The 19,208-nt window shown below is 40.7% G+C and overlaps 2 protein-coding genes across 2 annotated transcripts in view; one reads left to right on the top strand and one right to left on the bottom strand.

The window, feature by feature from the left end:
* jam3b (junctional adhesion molecule 3b) overlaps positions 1-19,208 on the top strand; it is a 72,742-nt gene that overhangs the window by 46,597 nt on the left and 6,937 nt on the right. Inside the window, exons 2-6 of the mRNA XM_072486646.1 lie at positions 2,889-2,954; positions 4,263-4,370; positions 7,237-7,383; positions 12,504-12,706; positions 16,572-16,671. Coding sequence (XP_072342747.1) covers positions 2,889-2,954; positions 4,263-4,370; positions 7,237-7,383; positions 12,504-12,706; positions 16,572-16,671 — 624 coding nt within the window. The remainder of the gene's footprint in view (positions 1-2,888; positions 2,955-4,262; positions 4,371-7,236; positions 7,384-12,503; positions 12,707-16,571; positions 16,672-19,208) is intronic.
* Positions 18,768-19,208, bottom strand: part of ncapd3 (non-SMC condensin II complex, subunit D3) — a 100,756-nt gene continuing 100,315 nt past the window's right edge. Inside the window, exon 36 of the mRNA XM_072486644.1 lies at positions 18,768-19,202. The gene's annotated coding sequence lies outside the window, so the exon portion shown is untranslated. The remainder of the gene's footprint in view (positions 19,203-19,208) is intronic.

The raw sequence follows: 19,208 nt of genomic DNA, 5'->3' as shown, positions 1-19,208 counted from the left end.
TTGGCAAATTCATATGGTTGGTACTGAAAATTTATGGATAGCTCATGGAAATTTCTGAAATAGGCCTGTACTGCACTGTAATGTTCTATGTTTTTCTTTATTTTGCATTATTTGCAGAACTGAAGGAGAGTCCTTAATGTGCCCCAAATGCCAGGCCTGTTGAGTTTATCAGCACCTTTTTCTGTTTCAGCTTTCCAGCATCCAGTGTTTTTGCTTTAATTTTTACATTATTGTGTTAGGATGAAAGGCATTCCTGGTGGGGAAACTTAATGTGGCACAATAAATTGAAGAACATAAACTCTGGTCATGGTTTTGCTATTGAAATACTTTTGAATTCCAGTTTTATCGTTATTAGCAGTTTGTAAGCTTTAGGAGTAAAATGTTTTGTTGACAACAAGATCGCCAATTCCCTTTTGTAAATTGTTCCTTCCCTAGCCTAGTGATGGAAATTACTAGGTGTATTAAAACTTGAAACTTATAAGTTCATTTGCCAAGACCTGCACTTAGGACTATGATTTGTATTGATTTTTTGCCACTATGAAGGGGTATTATGGATGTTCCCAAATACTTCAGTTCTGTAATCAACAAAATGATTTTCATCAGTAGACTGAGCAGAATCTGGAGCCATTATACATTAGCTACTGTGCCCAAGGTTAACAATTTGAGATTAGGTGGGGTGCTTATTCAAATTCTGTCATGAATGTGGAAAACACCACACCAACAAACTGGTATTTTGTTAGGTTATTTGTGGTTGTTAGTGCACAGAAGCTAAATGATACTGAATCGCCATGGCACTGGAAAAGAAAACTGGGATCAGTCTATAAGCATTTGGATCATAATACTTGTAAAATTTTAGATCCAAGCCTGGTTTGTAGAGCTCCAGATGTGTTGATGGTGAAAATCTTATCCCAGCTACAGTTTGGATTTCTGTCAGACTGAAGGGACATACTTTGGACGGTAATTAATGAGTCCAAAAGCCACAAGTAAGAGATGACAATCATGTTTAATCAAGTGGGAATTGTTTGAAAACTCTTGATGAGCAAGTGATTGCATTTTTGTCTGGTTTCCAAATAACTATTGATACTTTGACCATGTTGCATATGTCACAGACCTATTTCTCAGATCAACTAAGTTGACCTGGTTCTTTCACCAGGCATTTTCCACCTTTTCGAGCAGGTGCTGATGGTGTGGAAATCTTTGCCTCACCATACACGTTGCTGTGCCAATATCATTCTGACATTCCAGAAACATGTGGCACACTTGATGTAATGTTGATATTGCATTTTGGACCTCACTAATGTCTGTCCCTACCCAATGGCCTATCTTGTAAAGCAGTGAAAGAAAGAATGAACATAAGTGAGCTATAGAGAAGGAAATGAGGAGCATTTGAATAAAATTCAAGGTAGAGACATTGAAAGCGAGAAAAGAGACAAAAGAAAATAATTAAAACTATAAGACAAAGAACAGGACAATAGGACCCAGTTGTGTGGGGGAATTATTGTTTTGAGGAGTTAATGAGTGAACGGCAGAATAGGTGTGCCAAATGTACAAACGTCTTGACCCATGTCATGAAGTAGTGGACTAGCAGCCCTGTTCATTGTGATCTGGAACATTTGGTTGGTGCATCATTACAGGGCATTCACATATCATTGAAGACTAGTATCCCTCCAGTTGGCCTATAAAGCTAGGCTTGTGCATCATTAAATGATAATGGGTTGATGACTATATGGAGCAAAGAGTCTCTCTCTTGGTTTAAGTGGACCTAGAAATGGTCTGAGGAAATCACTGGTGGTAGAGACCTTTTGGAACTGCAGGAGTAAAGTTACATTTTTCCTCCCAAGGATGCTGCATCATGTCTCAGATTACTGCAATTTAACCCAACACAAGATAAGATCAGAAATAAAAGTTGGCCCTGTGGTCTCTCAAGCCTTCTATACCATTCATTAAGATTTTGACTGATTTACCTCACTCCACTTGTCCTTACTAATATTCCTCAATTCTCTTCATGGCCAAAAATCTATTTATCTCATTTTGGATGAATGAACCTCCATCACCCTCTGAAGATAGAGAATTCCAAAGTTTCACAACCCCGAGTGAAAAAAAAATTCTCCATCTCAGTCCTAAATGGGTGGTCTGTTAAGTTGATGTGGCCCCGTCATCAGCCAGGGAAACGGCTTCTCAGCATCTCTCCTGACAGTCCTCTCTGAATCACATGTTTCAATTAGATCGGCTTTCATTCTTCTAAATTCCTGAAAGTGTAGGTCTATTCTACTTGTTCTCGCCTCATAGGACCCATAGAAATGTTATCGCAGAGAAAGAGGCTGCCTGGCCAATCAGGTTTGCACCGGCTGAACAACAAGCCATACAGCTTAATCCCACTGTCCAGCATTTGGTCTGTAGCTCTGCAGGTTATGGCACTTGAGGTGCATATCTAGGCAGTTCTTCAATGAGGTTTCTGCCTCTATTCTTCTTTTCAGGCAGTGAGTTCCAGACCCCCCCCCCCCCAAAAAACCTTCTGGTTCCTAAAGCAATCCTTTTAGCCCAGGACAACCTTCTCGCCCCAGGAATCAATCTAATGAACTTTCATGTACTTTCCCTTAGGAACCTTCATTTCCTTTTCCTTAATTAACTTTTTACATTTCTTTTAAATTTTGCAACCAGGAAATGTCCATCTGACAGGGGATGAGTGGCACAAAATGGTTACTGAGAGAAAATCTGGCAACTTGAAAATAATTTAAATTTCATTGACCACACAGATTTTACTCACTCCCACTAAGGGACCATGCGATTCAGTGCGGCCAGGCTTTTGAATTTGTGGAGAGAACTCACTTTCTAATATCTATGAAAGATTGTCAATAAAAATAACACTTTGTTCCCTTTCTGTTCAGGTTATCACATATTGGCAGGAAGTGTAATAACTGACAATGCAAACCCTGTGGTAAATGAGTTCAGCGGTAAGTACAATCTCTTATTTTTCTCTTCTCTCCCCCCCCCCCCCCCTCCCCCCCCCCCCCAACACATGATTCACATTACTTTCTTTGCATTTGTTGTATTTCGGGCATCTCGCATACACACTTTTTCTAGTTCATGCTCTTATGTGGATTTGTAAATAAGTATGATTTGCAATTAGATATCCTTGTGGTAAAAAGAAAATCAAGTCCTTTTCACGATATATTGTAAAGCCTGATGTTCTAATTTGTTGAGATAGGGTGCCTGGGTACTTGTCATTGGTTAGACTCTCGCCTTTGCATTGAGGATTTAAAATTATTTGCCTGGCAAGTTGCTGAAGTACGAGGTGGTAATGTCAGTGAGATGCACAGGACGTTTAACACTTGAGTGAACATAGGGCGAGCAACTATATTTTCTGACCAATCAATAAAGGATTGTGAAATAAATAGTGGAAGAGAGGAAAGTGGCAATTGGAATGGGTGAATTTGATTTCAAATTGGGTACAGAAATAAAGGGGAAAAATTGAATTGAGTAAGTTAGACAATCGGAAAGTGGAACAAATGTTAAAATATAAAAGTTATTTTATTTCCAACAATATTTTAAGGAATGACATTCTGCTCTTGTAATGGTTAATTTTCAGTACCAAAGAGGTTGATTGGCAGTAATTAACACTCTTCATGCCAATATAAGTACCTTTACTTGAAATGTTAAACCTGTGAGCTTAGTATCAAAAATTAAACTACAGCAACTTCATCCTATTTGATGCATTTTAGTGTTGATGCGGACAGTTGGTGCTATTTCTATATAATTCAGCTAGCAACTTTTGGATGAGTTTGACCACACCTGCCTCGTGCCTGAAGTTGCTCCGCCATATGCTTGTAGATAACTAAAAGCGCCACTAACCTTGTTATATTCTAATAGCTGTGTGCATTTTCAAGGGAATGTTGGATATGTGTGACCTCTTTGTTCCCTGTACAGTACATTCCAGATTGCTGTGTAGCCATGTACTCTAGAGGGAACATTGTTCACAATGTCCTATGATGGAATTGGAAGAATGGTGCATTAGTGCAGTGGGGAGTATTCTTATGTTGGAACTGGAGCATAACAGTGCAAAGCAAGGGAAACATCTGATTTCTCAGTGCTTGATTTGAACTGGTTGAAGATGACACTGGCTGCACAAGGTGAAGCGATTTTCTTTCCCCAGTGCTGAGATTCTTCTCCATTTTGAAAACCAAATTCTCATTCGACAAGTTGCATGAAATGTTTTCTATTTAAAAGAAAATTTTACATTTAATCCTGAGATTTCTTTCTAGGTGTATTGTTATCCTGCATTATCACCAATCCAGATGGCGAGCTTCGTATCGAATGGAAGAAATTGAATGCTGGCACACATTTGGTATATTTTGAAAATCATCTTCGAGGTGTGGTTTGATTTTTATATAATTATTTCTAGATAAATGGCTATAGGGTGAGCATGTGGTGCTGATTTTTGTTTTGAATAGCCAGTACACCGGAGTAACGAAACAAGCATATCCTGCCCCATGCCAACCTTGTTTAATAGAATTCTGTTATGTTGTAAAGGGATATATAGTATATATAATGCAATTCAATCCTATATTTGGAAACAAATTGAGTCGAGGGTCGAGGATGGCAAATGTTCAACACTGTTAAAGGAAAAGAATGGAAAAAGGCAGTCATAGTTTTGGTATTGCAATACAAGGTGAATTTTTTGAACATTTACAATCTGCAGGAACTTGTAAAAGTAGCTTATACTTGAGAATTGTATTTGTCTTTTTTTTGAAAATCTGCATAGATGAAAGGAAAAGTAGGTAATGTGTTGTATGTAGATTTCAAAAGACAGTTGACAAAATGTCACCATACACATATGAATAGTACAGTAAAGTATGTAGTATTAGATTGTAGCTGCAAAAATAAAGCAATGGCTATGGAGCTAAATCTCTGCATAGATGAAAGGAAAGGAAGGTAGTAGATTCCAAAAGACAGTTGACAAAATGTCACCATACACGTATGAATATTAAAGTATGTAGTATTAGATTGTAGCTGCAAAAATAAAGCAATGGCTATGGAACTAAAAATGAGTAGAGGATAATGGATATTTTTAGATTGGAATGTAAATACTAATGCCTCAGGAATTTTTGAAATTATTTTTCCATCTATGTAAATGATTGAAACAAAGATGAAAAAGGAATGATTTTTAAGTTTAATATCAAATTGCAAACTGTGGAATATAAATGAATTTAGACATACTATAGTCTTGTGTACAAATTTAAACATATTGATTAAATGCCGAGGTTCAGGTGGTTAGCTGTGGGCCTGTAGTAATGGGTGGAGAAGATTCTCTGGCTTTGTGGAGAGAAGGAAGGCTGGGATTTGCTTTGATTGAAAAATTGTTGGGTTCCTGGGACTTCTATAACAATTGGGGGAATCCGGCCAGTTGGGGAGCCAAGGCCAACTTGGGCTTTGGATGGAGGGAGAGTTAGTGGAAGTGTGGGGAGTACTCTTCTTAGCCCACAAGGAGTTCAAAGACGGTAGAATTTTAAAACTTACCAAGGCCTCTTTGTGATTCAGCTGTTAAAAAAGCATTGTGCTGATGATGACTGGGTGGGGGGTAGATCTAATGGTAGTTGAAATCATGCCCATCATCTTTAGCTGTGCCACAAACTCCACTCGCATCATTAGTCTCATTGTGGTACCTGATCATTGCAATTTTGGCATCCCCTAATCGGCTTTTGAGGTTTACGGTCCCAGATCCTTCCTATCGTAAACAATCGTCTATGTCCACCTCCATATAACGTTATGGGTTGTCTCAGCCTATATTATCTAAATGAAGGGAGACTTCAGGGTGCTCCGATGCAGAGGGATCTGGGTGTCCTCGTGCATGGGTCACATAAAACGAGTGTGCAGGTGCAGCGGATAATAAGGAAAGCAAATGGAATTTTGCCATTTGTAGCAAAAGGAATTGAGTATAAAGGTAAGAAAGTGTTGTTGCAACTATGCATGGCATTGGTAAGACCGCACCTGGCGTATTGTGCACAATTTTGGTCCCCTTATTTGAGGAAATATGTAGTGGTATTGGAGCCAGTTCAGAGGAGGTTCACTAGATTGATTCCAGAGATGAAGGGTTTGTTGTATGAGAAGAGATTGAGCAGTTTAGGCCTATAGTCTACAGTTTAGAAGAATGAAGGGAGATCAAATCGGAGGTATACATGATGCTAAAAGGTATGGATAAAGTAGATGCGGAGCAGATGCTTCCTCTTGTGAGGCATTCTAAAACGAGAGGTCATAATCTTAGAATAAGAGGTAGAAAATTTAAAACAGATTTGAGGAGAAACTACTTCTCCCAAAGGGTTGTGAATCTGTGGAATTTGCTACCCCTGAGTGCGGTGGATGCAGGGACAGTAAATTTAAGGAAGAGTTTGACAGATTTTTTTTTATTGGTAATAGGTTGAAGGGTTATGGAGAATGGGCAGGACAGTGGAGTTGAGGTCAGGATGGGATCAGCCCTGATCACATTGAAGGTATTTAGACTTGGGAGGCTAAATTGCCTACTCCTGCTCCTAGGTCATGTGTTCTCAGGAGGAGATGCTCTGACTGAATTTGCAATCCAGCTCTTGGTCTGTAGCATTGTAGGTAGCAGATGAGGAACATATCAACCATGATGGAATGGCGGAGCAGACTAGATGGGCCGAATGGCCTAATTCTGCTCCGATATCTTATGAACTTACTTATAAACCGGCTTATCCATGTCATTGTTACCTCCAGACATTCTTTCAGTGCACTCCCTGAGTAGTCCTTTCGATAATTTCAACTCAGCCAGAACTCCTCTACCCATGTCAGTGTATCAACTTATACTTGAACATCACACTTTGCTTGCTTGCTTGCATTGGTACCTGGCCAACAACATCTCAATTAGAATTAGCATCATGATGAGCTATCTGCATGGCCTTCCCTCCCTCTCGTGCACCCCACACAACGTACCCCAGTTCTGCATTCTACTTTTGCGAACTCTGATTTCTTGTGCATCTTGCAATCGTTGGTGCCCATATCTTCAAGTGTATAGGCCTGAAACTCTGAAATTCCCTGACATAGTGAGTCTACCTCTTTCCTTACGTCTTTGGTTTACCAATTCTGTAGTCACCCCATCCTTTGGCTTGATGTTTGTCTTTGATTATGATGCTATGAGGTGTCTTAGGACATCCTAGCTCTGTTCAAGATGCTTTATGAAAGTGAGTTGTTGGATTATTTTTTTTAATTGTCTGTTTTTAGGAGACTTGGCTGATCGGGCAGAGTTCAGGGGAGGATCTATATATATATACAATGTGACTCGGAAAGATACTGCAGTATATCGCTGTGAAGTGGTACGCAAGGAAAAGGGATATTTGGGGGACGTTGCTGTTAATCTAACAGTGCAAGGTACCTTTCTTAATGTGCATGATCAGATCGTTTATGAATTTTTCCCTCCGTGATTTTCTTCTTTGTTCCTGTGTCCACGTGAGATATTTTCAGATTTTATCCTTTAAAATGGAATCCTCTTTTCTCCTCGTCACCCCGCCCCAGCTCAGCCACCGTTAAAACATTTTTAACCTCAGATTTATCGATTTTCTTTGTGCCATGAGATTAAGGATTCTGGAGTCAAAATGGATGGATGGAGTAAGATACAGATCAGCCATGATCTAAATGAACAGTAGAAGGGGCTGAATGGCTTATTCATTTCTATCGTTATATTTTCCATTGTTTTAGAAATACTTCCCAAAAGTTTTCCTCAGACCCTGTACCTGGGTTTAGGCTTTACTTTGTCTTGAACTTGAATTCTAATCATTCGCTCAGCTATCCTTATTCATACGCAAACTCATTAGGTTTATATGATTGTTACTGCCAAACTGTACCATAGCCACTTTGTCAATGCACCTTGGAGGATTACACGTTCCTATTGTAGTTCAAGGCTGCCATGTTCTGTTGATGTGGAGATGCCGGCGTTGGACTGGGGTGAGCACAGTACGAAGTCTTACAACACCAGGTTAAAGTCCAACAGGTTTGTTTCGATGTCACTAGCTTTCGGAGCGCTGCTCCTTCCTCAGGTGAATGAAGAGGTCTGTTCCAGAAACACATATATAGACAAATTCAAAGATGCCAAACAATGCTAGGAATGCGACCATTAGCAGGTGATTAAATCCTTACAGATCCAGAGATGGGGTAACCCCAGGTTAAAGAGGTGTGAATTGTATCAAGCCAGGACAGTTGGTAGGATTTCGCAGGCCAGATGGTGGGGGATGAATGTAATGCGACATGAATCCCAGGTCCCGGTTGAGGCCGCACTCATGTGTGCGGAACTTGGCTATAAGTTTCTGCTCGGCGATTCTGCGTTGTCGCGGGTCCGCTGCCGCTGCTCTAGACTCGACATGTATGCTCAAGCCGTCAGGAGTCGCGTCAATGCCAGATTCATCAGTCGCATTCACAAGACAGCCCCGAACGTCACCCAAGCACAACGCAATGCCATCCGCGCTCTCAAGACCAACCGCAGCATCGTCATCAAACCAGCAGACAAAGGGGGGGCCACTGTCGTACTGAACAGAACGGACTACTGCAAAGAAGTATACCGACAACTGAAAAACCAAGAACACTACAGACAGTTACCCGCAGATCCGACCAAGGAACACATCCGCCAACTTAACAGACTGATCAAGACCTTGGATCCAGATCTTCAGAGCACCCTACGTGCTCTCATCCCACGTACTCCCTGCATTGGAGATCTCTACTGCCTCCCGAAAATACATAAGGCCAACACACCAGGCCGCCCTATCGTTTCAGGCAATGGGACCCTGTGTGAGAACCTCTCTGGCTACATCGAGGGCATCTTGAAACCCATCGTACAAGGTACACCCAGCTTCTGTCGTGACACGATGGACTTCCTACAGAAACTCAGCACCCATGGACAAGTTGAACCAGGAACATTCCTCGTCACAATGGACGTCTCGGCACTCTACACCAGCATCCCCCATGATGACGGCATTGCTGCAACAGCCTCAGTACTCAACACCGACAACTGCCAATCTCCAGACGCAATTCTGCAACTCATTCTGGATCACAACGTCTTCACCTTCGACAACAAGTTCTTCATCCAGACGCACGGAACAGCCATGGGGACCAAATTCGCACCCCAATACGCCAACATCTTTATGCACAAGTTTGAACAAGACCTACTCACTGAACAGGACCTTCAACCGACGTTATACACCAGATACATCGATGACATTTTTTTCCTTTGGACCCACGGCGAAGAATCACTGAAACAACTACACAATGACATTAATAAGTTCCATCCAACCATCAGACTCACCATGGACTACTCTCCCAAATCGGTCGCATTCTTGGACACACTCGTCTCCATCAAGGACGGTCACCTCAGCACTTCGCTTTACCGCAAACCCACAGATAACCTCATGATGCTCCACTTCTCCAGCTTCCACCCTAAACACATTAAAGAAGCCATCCCCTATGGACAAGCGCTCCGTATACACAGGATCTGCTCAGACGAGGAGGAGCGTAACAGACATCTACAGACGTTGAAAGATGCCCTCGTACGAACAGGATATGGCACTCGACTCATCGAGCGACAGTTCCAACGCGCCACAGCGAAAAACCGCATCGACCTCCTCAGAAGACAAACATGGGACACAACCGACAGAATACCCTTCGTCGTCCAGTACTTCCCCGGAGCGGAGAAACTACGTCATCTTCTTCACAGCCTTCAACACGTCATTGATGACGATGAACATCTTGCCAAGGTCATCCCCACACCCCCACTACTTGCCTTCAAACAACCGCGCAACCTCAAACGAACCATTGTTTGCAGCAAACTACCCAGTCTTCAGAACAGTGACCACGACACCACACAACCCTGTCATGGCAATCTCTGCAAGACGTGCCAGATCATCGACATGGATACCACTATTACACGTGAGAACACCACCCACCAGGTACGCGGTACATACTCGTGCGACTCGGCCAACGTTGTCTACCTCATATGCTGCAGGAAAGGATGTCCCAAAGCGTGGTACATTGGCGAGACCATGCAGACGCTGCGACAACGAATGAACGGACATTGCGCAACAATCACCAGGCAGGAATGTTCCCTTCCAGTCGGGGAACACTTCAGCAGTCAAGGGCATTCAGCCTCTGATCTCCGGGTAAGCGTTCTCCAAGGCGGCCTTCAGGACCCGCGACAACGCAGAATCGCCGAGCAGAAACTTATAGCCAAGTTCCGCATACATGAGTGCGGCCTCAACCGGGACCTGGGATTCATGTCGCATTACATTCATCCCCCACCATCTGGCCTGCGAAATCCTACCAACTGTCCTGGCTTGATACAATTCACACCTCTTTAACCTGGGGTTACCCCATCTCTGGATCTGTAAGGATTTAATCACCTGCTAATGGTCGCATTCCTAGCATTGTTTGGCATCTTTGAATTTGTCTATATATGTGTTTCTGGAACAGACCTCTTCATTCACCTGAGGAAGGAGCAGCGCTCCGAAAGCTAGTGACATCGAAACAAACCTGTTGGACTTTAACCTGGTGTTGTAAGACTTCGTACTATGTTCTGTTGAGTTTACAGGAACAAAAACAGAAAATGCTGGTCATTCATAGCAGATCTGACATTAGCTGTTAAGAAAAAAACGGAGCTAATGTTTTGAGTCTAGATGACGCTTTGTCAAAGCCAGAGAAAATTAGAAATAGGATGGGAAATTTTGGCAATCCTGAGAATAACCAGCCTTGATGATTTGAAAAGAAGTATCTGTTTGCAAATGTCTCTAAGTTTATTGAAGAACATCCAACACTACTTTTGGGTGGTGGAATGAAATATCAGCATTTTTTTGATTGCTAATAAAACTAACCACTTTAAAGACACATTATTGTTTCCTTTTGTAAGCTCTCTGCTAGTTCAGAATTGGCAGGTGACTTAAAATGCTGGAGTTAGGAAGCGAAATATCCATTGTTTGGAACAATAGACTTGGAGAGTCCTTCTTATAGATGAAATGGGGATAGACCATGACTCTGGATCTGGATCTTGCATATCTCGTGCACCACAGAAGAGGCAAAATCTCATTGTTTTATTAAATGTAAAACTGGACACACAATATAATATAACACATGGACGAAACTGAGATGACAAAGTATTCATTAAACGAGAGTAAGGGAAACAACTTTTTTTGGTAATGCTGCTAAAGGGGATTCATTTTATTATCTAATCAATTTTTTAGTTCCCTATCAATGTTAATGTTGCGATGAATGTAAGAAATTGTTATATTTTATATTTGTTGCCGTTAATGTTATTAAAAAACATGGGTAGGCTACATGTATAGTATGCCTGCTAAAGCTGTTATTAAGGTGCTGTAAAAGTGAGGTAATCCGAGATTTTGCAGGGGGAGTGTTCTGCTGATAGATTTGCGATGCATTTACTTGTTAACATAGAGCTGGCTAATGGAAGATTGTTTTGGTTTGCATGTCCCTGGGGTACAGATAATTTGAGATTTTTTTTATTCGGTCCTGGTTAAACAGATCATAGGATATCTTGTGCGAGGAGACCAAAGGATGCCTTATGCTTTGGGTACAGATGATGTAATTAAGGGGAGGAACCAGATCTGTCTGTAGTTGCAGTTTGCCATATGATTTTAGTGTGACAAGGAAGTGTCTTTCAGTTGGTCCTGAAAGGTCCTTTCGAAGGTCTCTGCATAGAGAAAAGCAAGTAAAACTTGATTGGCTGTTAACTTTATTTATAAGTGGCATTTGAACTATATTGGTTTACTTAATGGAAAATTTATTGGCAGATTTAGGAGGTATGTTAGTTTCTTTCTTACTTTATTCAGAACTGTTAAGCGTAAAACTATTCCTTTGTTAATATGGATAACTGTTTAAATTAAAATGTATTTTTAACATAACACTGACCAATAGGTATCTTTATTACTCCTGCAGTGCAGCGACCTTTCCTCAGTTTTACAAATTGCAAATAGTTGGGCTCTCATCTGGAATCCTGACAATTTGAAACTTAAATTCTTGTAGTTCTTTGCTATCTTGTGATATGATCTTGAATATCAAGCAGGTTTTATACTATCTGTCAATGCATTTTCCTTTGTTGCCAATATATAACACTTTGTATGTATGAATTATTTTGTGTTCTACCTCATAGTTACTGAAGAATAATTCTTGACCATTTCGTAAAGGAGGCTTATGATTGCATAATTTTATGAATAAATTGTCTGCAGCATTGCCTGCTGTCAATTGATGAATGGTACATCGTAAATCTGGGCTGAATTATGTATAAACCTGTTTAGATCCAAATCCTATGCATGCATCTGTAATGCATTAATATATGATCTACTACAAGTGATATAAATTGAGTAACATGATGGACAGGAGCAAAATCTTGCTGAAATTAATGCCTTTTGCATTGTACTTGTACCAAATATGCATGCTGCACAAGCTGTAAATTCAATCTTATCGTACCCTGCCTAACACTGTTTATTTTCCCACAGTGAAACCAATTACACCAAAATGTGCTGTGCCTAAATCAGTGCCAGTAGGGAAGACTGCAGTTTTGACTTGTAATGAACATGAAGGTTATCCTCCATCCACGTATACTTGGTACAGAAATGGTGACATTCTCCCAGGTGACCCAAAATCCAATCCAAAATTTCTTAACTCTTCTTATAAAATAGACTCCAATACAGGAACTCTGGTAAATGTTCAGTGTCTTTATATGAGTATTACTAACCTACTAACTTGCCTCATACATAATGACGCTCAAAGTCTTTTGGGGGATTAGAAGTGACTGACTTTGTGGGAAATGTTTGCAAACCTTTTATTAGGAAGGGAAAATAAATAATGCCATTGTATTTTAAACTAAAGTTATATACATTGATGAAATCTGGCCTTGCATATTAAACAAATGAATACACTTGTCATTGTTTTAATTCCAAGATGCCAGTTCTTTAAAATGTAATTTAGCTTTGTTGTGTAATTTATACTGACATGATGACCCTGTATCTTGGTGAGTTGCATAGTAGTATGTTAAATTTTATCAATTTAATTTGGCCGTTGTCTGGAATTTTGAATATTGCGGCATAGCTTGGGTTGGCAACTCTGGATACATTCCTGGAAGTTTAATCATACACTCCTACTGCCAATTGAACTGCTCAGTCAAACAATGTGTTATCCCTATTTTAGTTAACGTGCCTGTTTCTGATGTTCTGCTTGGTTGCTTGCAGTTATATTCAGGCAATAATTAATTCCTGGAGACTCCAAGGCAAGCTTAGATATGTCATCATGTCTCAAAGTAGCTTTAAACTATCAATCACGACATTTCACTTTCTAATTTTATATTTTAGTTTCTTTGTGGTCCAACTCATTATAAGCACGGATTCCTGACCAGAATCTCACAGGGTGAAGCTTTGTGGCTTGATGCTTTTATATTACTAATAAATTGCCTGAAGCATTGTTACCAGTCAGTTGGTAAATGAACAAAGAACAAAGAAAATTACAGCACAGGAACAGGTCCTTCGGCCCTCCAAGCCTGCACCAACCATGCTGCCCATCTGAACTAAAAACCCCTATTCTTTCAGGGACCATATCCCTCTATTCCCAACCTGTTCATGTATTTGTCAAGACACCACTTAAAAGTCATATCTATCATATCTGCTTCCACTACCTCCCGCAGCGGTGAGTTCCAGGCACCCAATACCCTCTTGTGTAAAAATAAAACTTGCCTCGTATATCTCCTTTTAAACCTTGCCCCTCGCATATTAAACTTATGTCACCTAGCAATTGACTCTTCCACCCTGGGAAAAGGCTCCTGACTATCCACTCTGTCTATGCCTCTCATAATCTTTTAGACTTCTATCGGGTCACCCCTCAACCTCCGCCGTACCAGTAAGAACAAACCAAGTTTCTCCAATCTCCTAGCTAATGCCCTTCATACCAGGCAAACAACATCCTGGTAAATCTTTTCTGTACCCTCTCCAAAGCCACCTCCTGGTAGTGTGGTGACTAGAATTGAACACTATATTCCAAGTGCGGCCTAACTAAGGTTCTATAAAGCTGCAGCATGACGTGCCTATTTTTTAAACTCAATGCCCTAGCCGATGAAGGCAAGCATGCCGTATGCCTTCTTGACTCCCTTCTCCTCCTGCGTTGCCACATTCAGTGACCTGTGTACCTGGATATTCAGATCCCTCTGCCTATCAATACTCTTAAGCGTTCTGCCATTCACTGTATATTTCCCATCTGTATTAGATATTCCAAAATGAATTACCTCACATTTGTCTGGATTAAACTCCCATCTGCCATCTCTCCGCCTGATCTATATAGATCAGTCTCCAACTGATCTATATCCTGCTGTATTCTCTGACGGTCCTCATCGCTATCCTCAATTTCACCAACCTTTGTGTTGTCCGCAAACATACTAATCAAACCAGTTACATTTCCTCCAGATCTCATTCCAAACAGCTAAGGTCCCAGAACTGATCCCTGAGGAATGCCACTAGTAACAGGCCTCCATTCAGAAACGCACCCTTCCACTGTTACCCTGTCTTCTATGACCGAGCCAGTTATTTTTCATTCACAACACGGTGGTGGAGTTGGGAAAAACTCATCAGAAACTCCAGACTACCTGGTTCCCACAACCAGCCTACTTTGTAATCTTTAACTTGAATGGGGAATGCTGACTTCACAATTTACAATGGCAACTGTTGAAAGAGAAGTGTTGTTTCTTATTGGGTATTTGATCAGGTTTATGGAGAGAAAGCACAATTTCTGTTCCAGCTTTCCAACGGCAGTAATCAGCAATTTGGAAAGACAGCTCTCACACATAGCAGTAGATCATGGGTTCTCATCTGTGCTAATCCAATAAGTGAACTAGTATAGCCCAACGTGGTATTGCTGGGTGACAGAGGCTAATTGCCTCTTCCAAAGAGAAGAAAATTTTGAGGGAATTAAACAGATCCCTTTTTACATACCCCCTATGGTCTGTTTCACACCATGAGCAAAGAAGCATGTTGTTGCTATGCCCACTTGTTTTTAACCGGTGGGTGATTCATAACTCAAAATGTGGAACACACTGCCTCCTTTTCTTGCTCTTGCATTATTACTTCTGGTGTCGCACAAGGGTCTACTCTTGACCCCCTCCAATTTCTCATCTACATGCTGCCCCTTGGTGACAATAACTTAAAGACAAGCTTGTGTTTACTTATATGCTAACAACACCCAGTTCTACCTCACTACCACCTACGCTAATGTTGCCAAATTATCTGTCTGATTATTTAACATCCAGCGATTAACATACATTTCTCCCATTTAAATCTTGGGATGAGTGAAGCCAATATTTTACAGCTCTGCTCCAAACTCTGTTCCCTCGCTTCCAACTCCATTCCTCTCCCTGGCAACGTTGAGATTAAGCCAGTCTGTTTGCAACCTTTGGTGTCACATTGGATCTTGATTGATCTTTCGACCTTGTTTATGTCATCACTAAGACCGCATGTATCCGCCTCTGCAACATCATGTGACTCCACCTTTGCCTCAGTTCATCTTCTGAAAACCCTCATCCATGATTTCAATCCCTCAAATTGTCTATTCTATAGCTGATTTTCTGCATTCTACCCTCAACAAACATATAAAACTTTGCCCATGCCTTAACATACAGCATGCCCAGTTTCTCCCCTCACCCGTGTGCTCCCAGTCAAGCATCAAGATCTACGTCATAGTCATTTACAACATGTAAACTGGCCCTTCAGCCCAACTTGTCCATGCTGCCTAGTTTTTATCAGAAAGCTAGTCCTACTTGCCCGTGTTTAGCCCATATCCCTCTATACCCACCCTGTCCATGTAACTGTCGACTATCTACCTTAATAAAGCTCCTCATTATTTTATAGACATCCAAAGGTTCACCCCTAAGCCTCCTATGCTCCAGGGAAAAAAGGCCCAGTCTATCTAGCCTCTCCTTATAACTCAGACCATCAAGTCCTGGTAGTATCCTCGTAAATCTCTCTGCACTCTTTCTAGTTTAACAATATCCTTCCTATAATAGAGTGACCAGAACTGAACACCGTATTCCATGTGTGGTCTTACCAATGTCTTGTACAACTTAAATAATATATTATTCACCAATAATATAATGTCCTGATATTATAATTCCCTTGCTTGTTTTTAAATCCCTCCTTGACCTTGTCTCTTCCTATCTCTAATCCCCACCCCACAACCCCACAATTCTGACTTCCTGTGCATCCCTGAGTTTAATTGCTCCAACATTAGTAGCTATGCCTTCAGGTGCCTAGGTCCAAAGCTCTGAAAAACATTTGCTACATCTCTCCACTTCCTTTAAGTCACTGCTTAAAACCTCCATCTTTGACCAAACTCTCTCATTCTCCTCATGTGGCCAAGTGACATACTTAGTTTTATAATGCTCCTGTGAAGTGCATTGGGACATTTCATCACATTAAAGGCACTACATAAATACAAGTTGTTGTTGAACAAGTAGTTTTAAGGAAGAATCTTGCTCATCAAGATAACTGAACTATTAAGTCGGTAAATTTATGATTTTATTTTGCCAGCGCTTTAGTGTCATCTCAAAGCTGGACATTGGAGAATATTACTGTGTTGCAGAAAATAATGCTGGGCATGCAAAGTGTGAACCTCAACGTATGGAAGTCTGTAAGTTGCCCATATTTGTTTTTAGTATTCTGGTCAATTATAAGGTAGCAGGCTGTTAAGTATTTTGATTAGGAAATCACAAATTTATTTTATAATTTTGGCTAATTTTATTTTGCAACTTGAGCGTCAGTCCTGGCTCATTGGCTGCACTCGTCTGATTTGGATTCAAGCCCACAACCTATGTTATGAGTATATAATCCAGGTTGACATTTTGGTGCAGTACAGAGGGAGTGTTCAACTGTCACAGATGCTCTTAAACCAAGATTGAATCTATCTTGCTGAATCTGAATCTATCTTGCTGAATGACAAAGATCCCATGGCATTATCATTTTAAAAAAGCACCAAATAACATTGCATCAAATGATACAAATATTGGGTAAAGTAGACCAGTAAATCAATTCACTTACATATGCCAATCAGTGGGCGCTGGACGGTGCAGAAAATATTGACTTGCACTAAATTCATCCATATTCTGTCACGATAGTCTGGGATAGTGTGTGGTAAATCCCAGCCCCATGTGACCCGGAGTCGCAACACGTGACATTAGATTTATTTAAAATACCCAAGGTCCTTGGTTGAGCCCAATGAACTAGTCACCAGGTTTGTAACTTTAAAACACAAATAACCTTTTATTATGTAGTGTTATAATTAAATGGACAAAAAATGTAACTGACAATTTAGTGCCCCTTTCCAAAACCACCTCCCCTTCCTAACTCAATAATTTTATATATATATTTATATATATAGCATGGGCCAGGGTTTAGAAAACTCCAAAGTATATCATGGAGTTCACCTGACCTACAACTGTTCATTGATTTTGGTTACGAAGAGCACAAGCGTCTGTCTTTTAGGTGTTATTCAAAAGGGGTCTTGGACGCTTTTAATCAAAAAACAAACTTTATTCTATGAATTTAGTTAACATTTTTATCAACTACAAACATAAAGACACCACACAGCTCCAATAATCTATGTATAACCCTTAATAATTTCCCCTTTAACTATTCCAATTTAATATTAAGATCCAAGTGAAAACCAGTACCCCTTTTTAAAGGTGTGGCCCAGCACACAGCACTCAAGACTTGATATTGATACTCTTGTTTCTTTTCCAAACAGCAGGTTTGAATTCTTTCCAGAAAGCAATTATATCTTTTAAGTTCACAAGCAATCTGAAAATAGCTTTAAAATGAAGAGAAACCCTTCTTTTCAACCTGTGCAGCACAAACCAGTTCAAACACAAAGCGAAAGAAAAACTCAGAGCCACAGCCCAGCTCCATCCACACAATGACATCACTGAAGCCATGTGATAAGACAAAAGCATTTCTTAAAGGGACACTCACATGACAGTATATACACAGACAAACAACGCAGAGGGGAAAGGATGGTGGAAAGGGAAAGAAAATATAAATAAAAGGACAAGGATCTTTGATGCACTGGGATGACTTCCAGTTGCTGTCTTTCTGAAGTTCAGGCTTTCATTTTGGTACTACGTCTTTCTCTGACAAGGTTGTCTACCTTCTCTGCCGACTCAGCATCATTAAAGGTTCACAGCAAAGAGTGTGCCAGGCACACACTGCTTTTAAAACAATAGAGCAGTTCTTTCACTTCAGCGAGCAGGAGGGATAGAGGGCTGGATTCTCTCGTCCCGCCTGCTGCAAGAACTCCAAGGGCAAGCCCCGTACAATGGAGAACTCCATTGACGTCGGGCGGGATTCTTCGGTTACCGGACAAATGTGGCCGAATCACGCCCAGTCAGTTCTTTTCACTTCCAAAGTCGAAACACTTCTGTTCAGTTCTCTTAGAAAGCATCAAACAGGAACCAGTCACAGACTGTTGTCAGGAAGAACACTGTCATGTGCTAACCTAATGGTTGCCAGTTAACCAATTGGACCGACTCCCTCCAAAACTGGTTCCTAAGATCCACTCCGTGCTGAAGTCTGGCTTTTCCTTTCCAAAATACAAAACCTGGGAATAGTGTCCTGGCAAGCACACTGTTCCAACTTTGAAGAGACTTCAGCTTAAAGGTACATCCTGATTATGGGTCCACGGACCAAAAGCATTAAATAAAATAAATGGGAACAAAGGAAATAAACAGGAAGGACTCTTACAATTCTTTTATTATCTATTCCATGATTAAATTGTTGAACAAGTCACAGTATTGTTTCAAAGTACATTAACAGAGACTGACAGGGGTGAAATCATCTTGCTCCTTTCGATATGCTGACTGAAATTCCTAATGTTAAAGACCCATAGGAAATGTTAGCTCTAAATCAAATAGCTGAGCTATTCAATTCTTCCAAAGCATATGTAAGCAAGAGTTGCATTATAAAGCAACTGCGTAGCAGTGCAGCCAAGTATTGCCTTTAGTGGTCTGATGGTAAGGATGAAATTTAGGTGTCATGAATTGTAATGATTCTTCAAGGTAAATTGAAATCCATTGCAAAAATACTGGTTGACTGTGCCTCCCCAATTTCTCTCTCACTTCCTGCTTGCTATCGAGTTGCCGTGCTGTATCTTGTATTTTGTGACAAATTCTGTAA

This window comes from Scyliorhinus torazame, chromosome 21 (genome assembly GCF_047496885.1).
Source record: "Scyliorhinus torazame isolate Kashiwa2021f chromosome 21, sScyTor2.1, whole genome shotgun sequence".
Taxonomy (NCBI): domain Eukaryota; kingdom Metazoa; phylum Chordata; class Chondrichthyes; order Carcharhiniformes; family Scyliorhinidae; genus Scyliorhinus; species Scyliorhinus torazame.
This window is presented reverse-complemented; position numbering and strand designations above follow the sequence as displayed.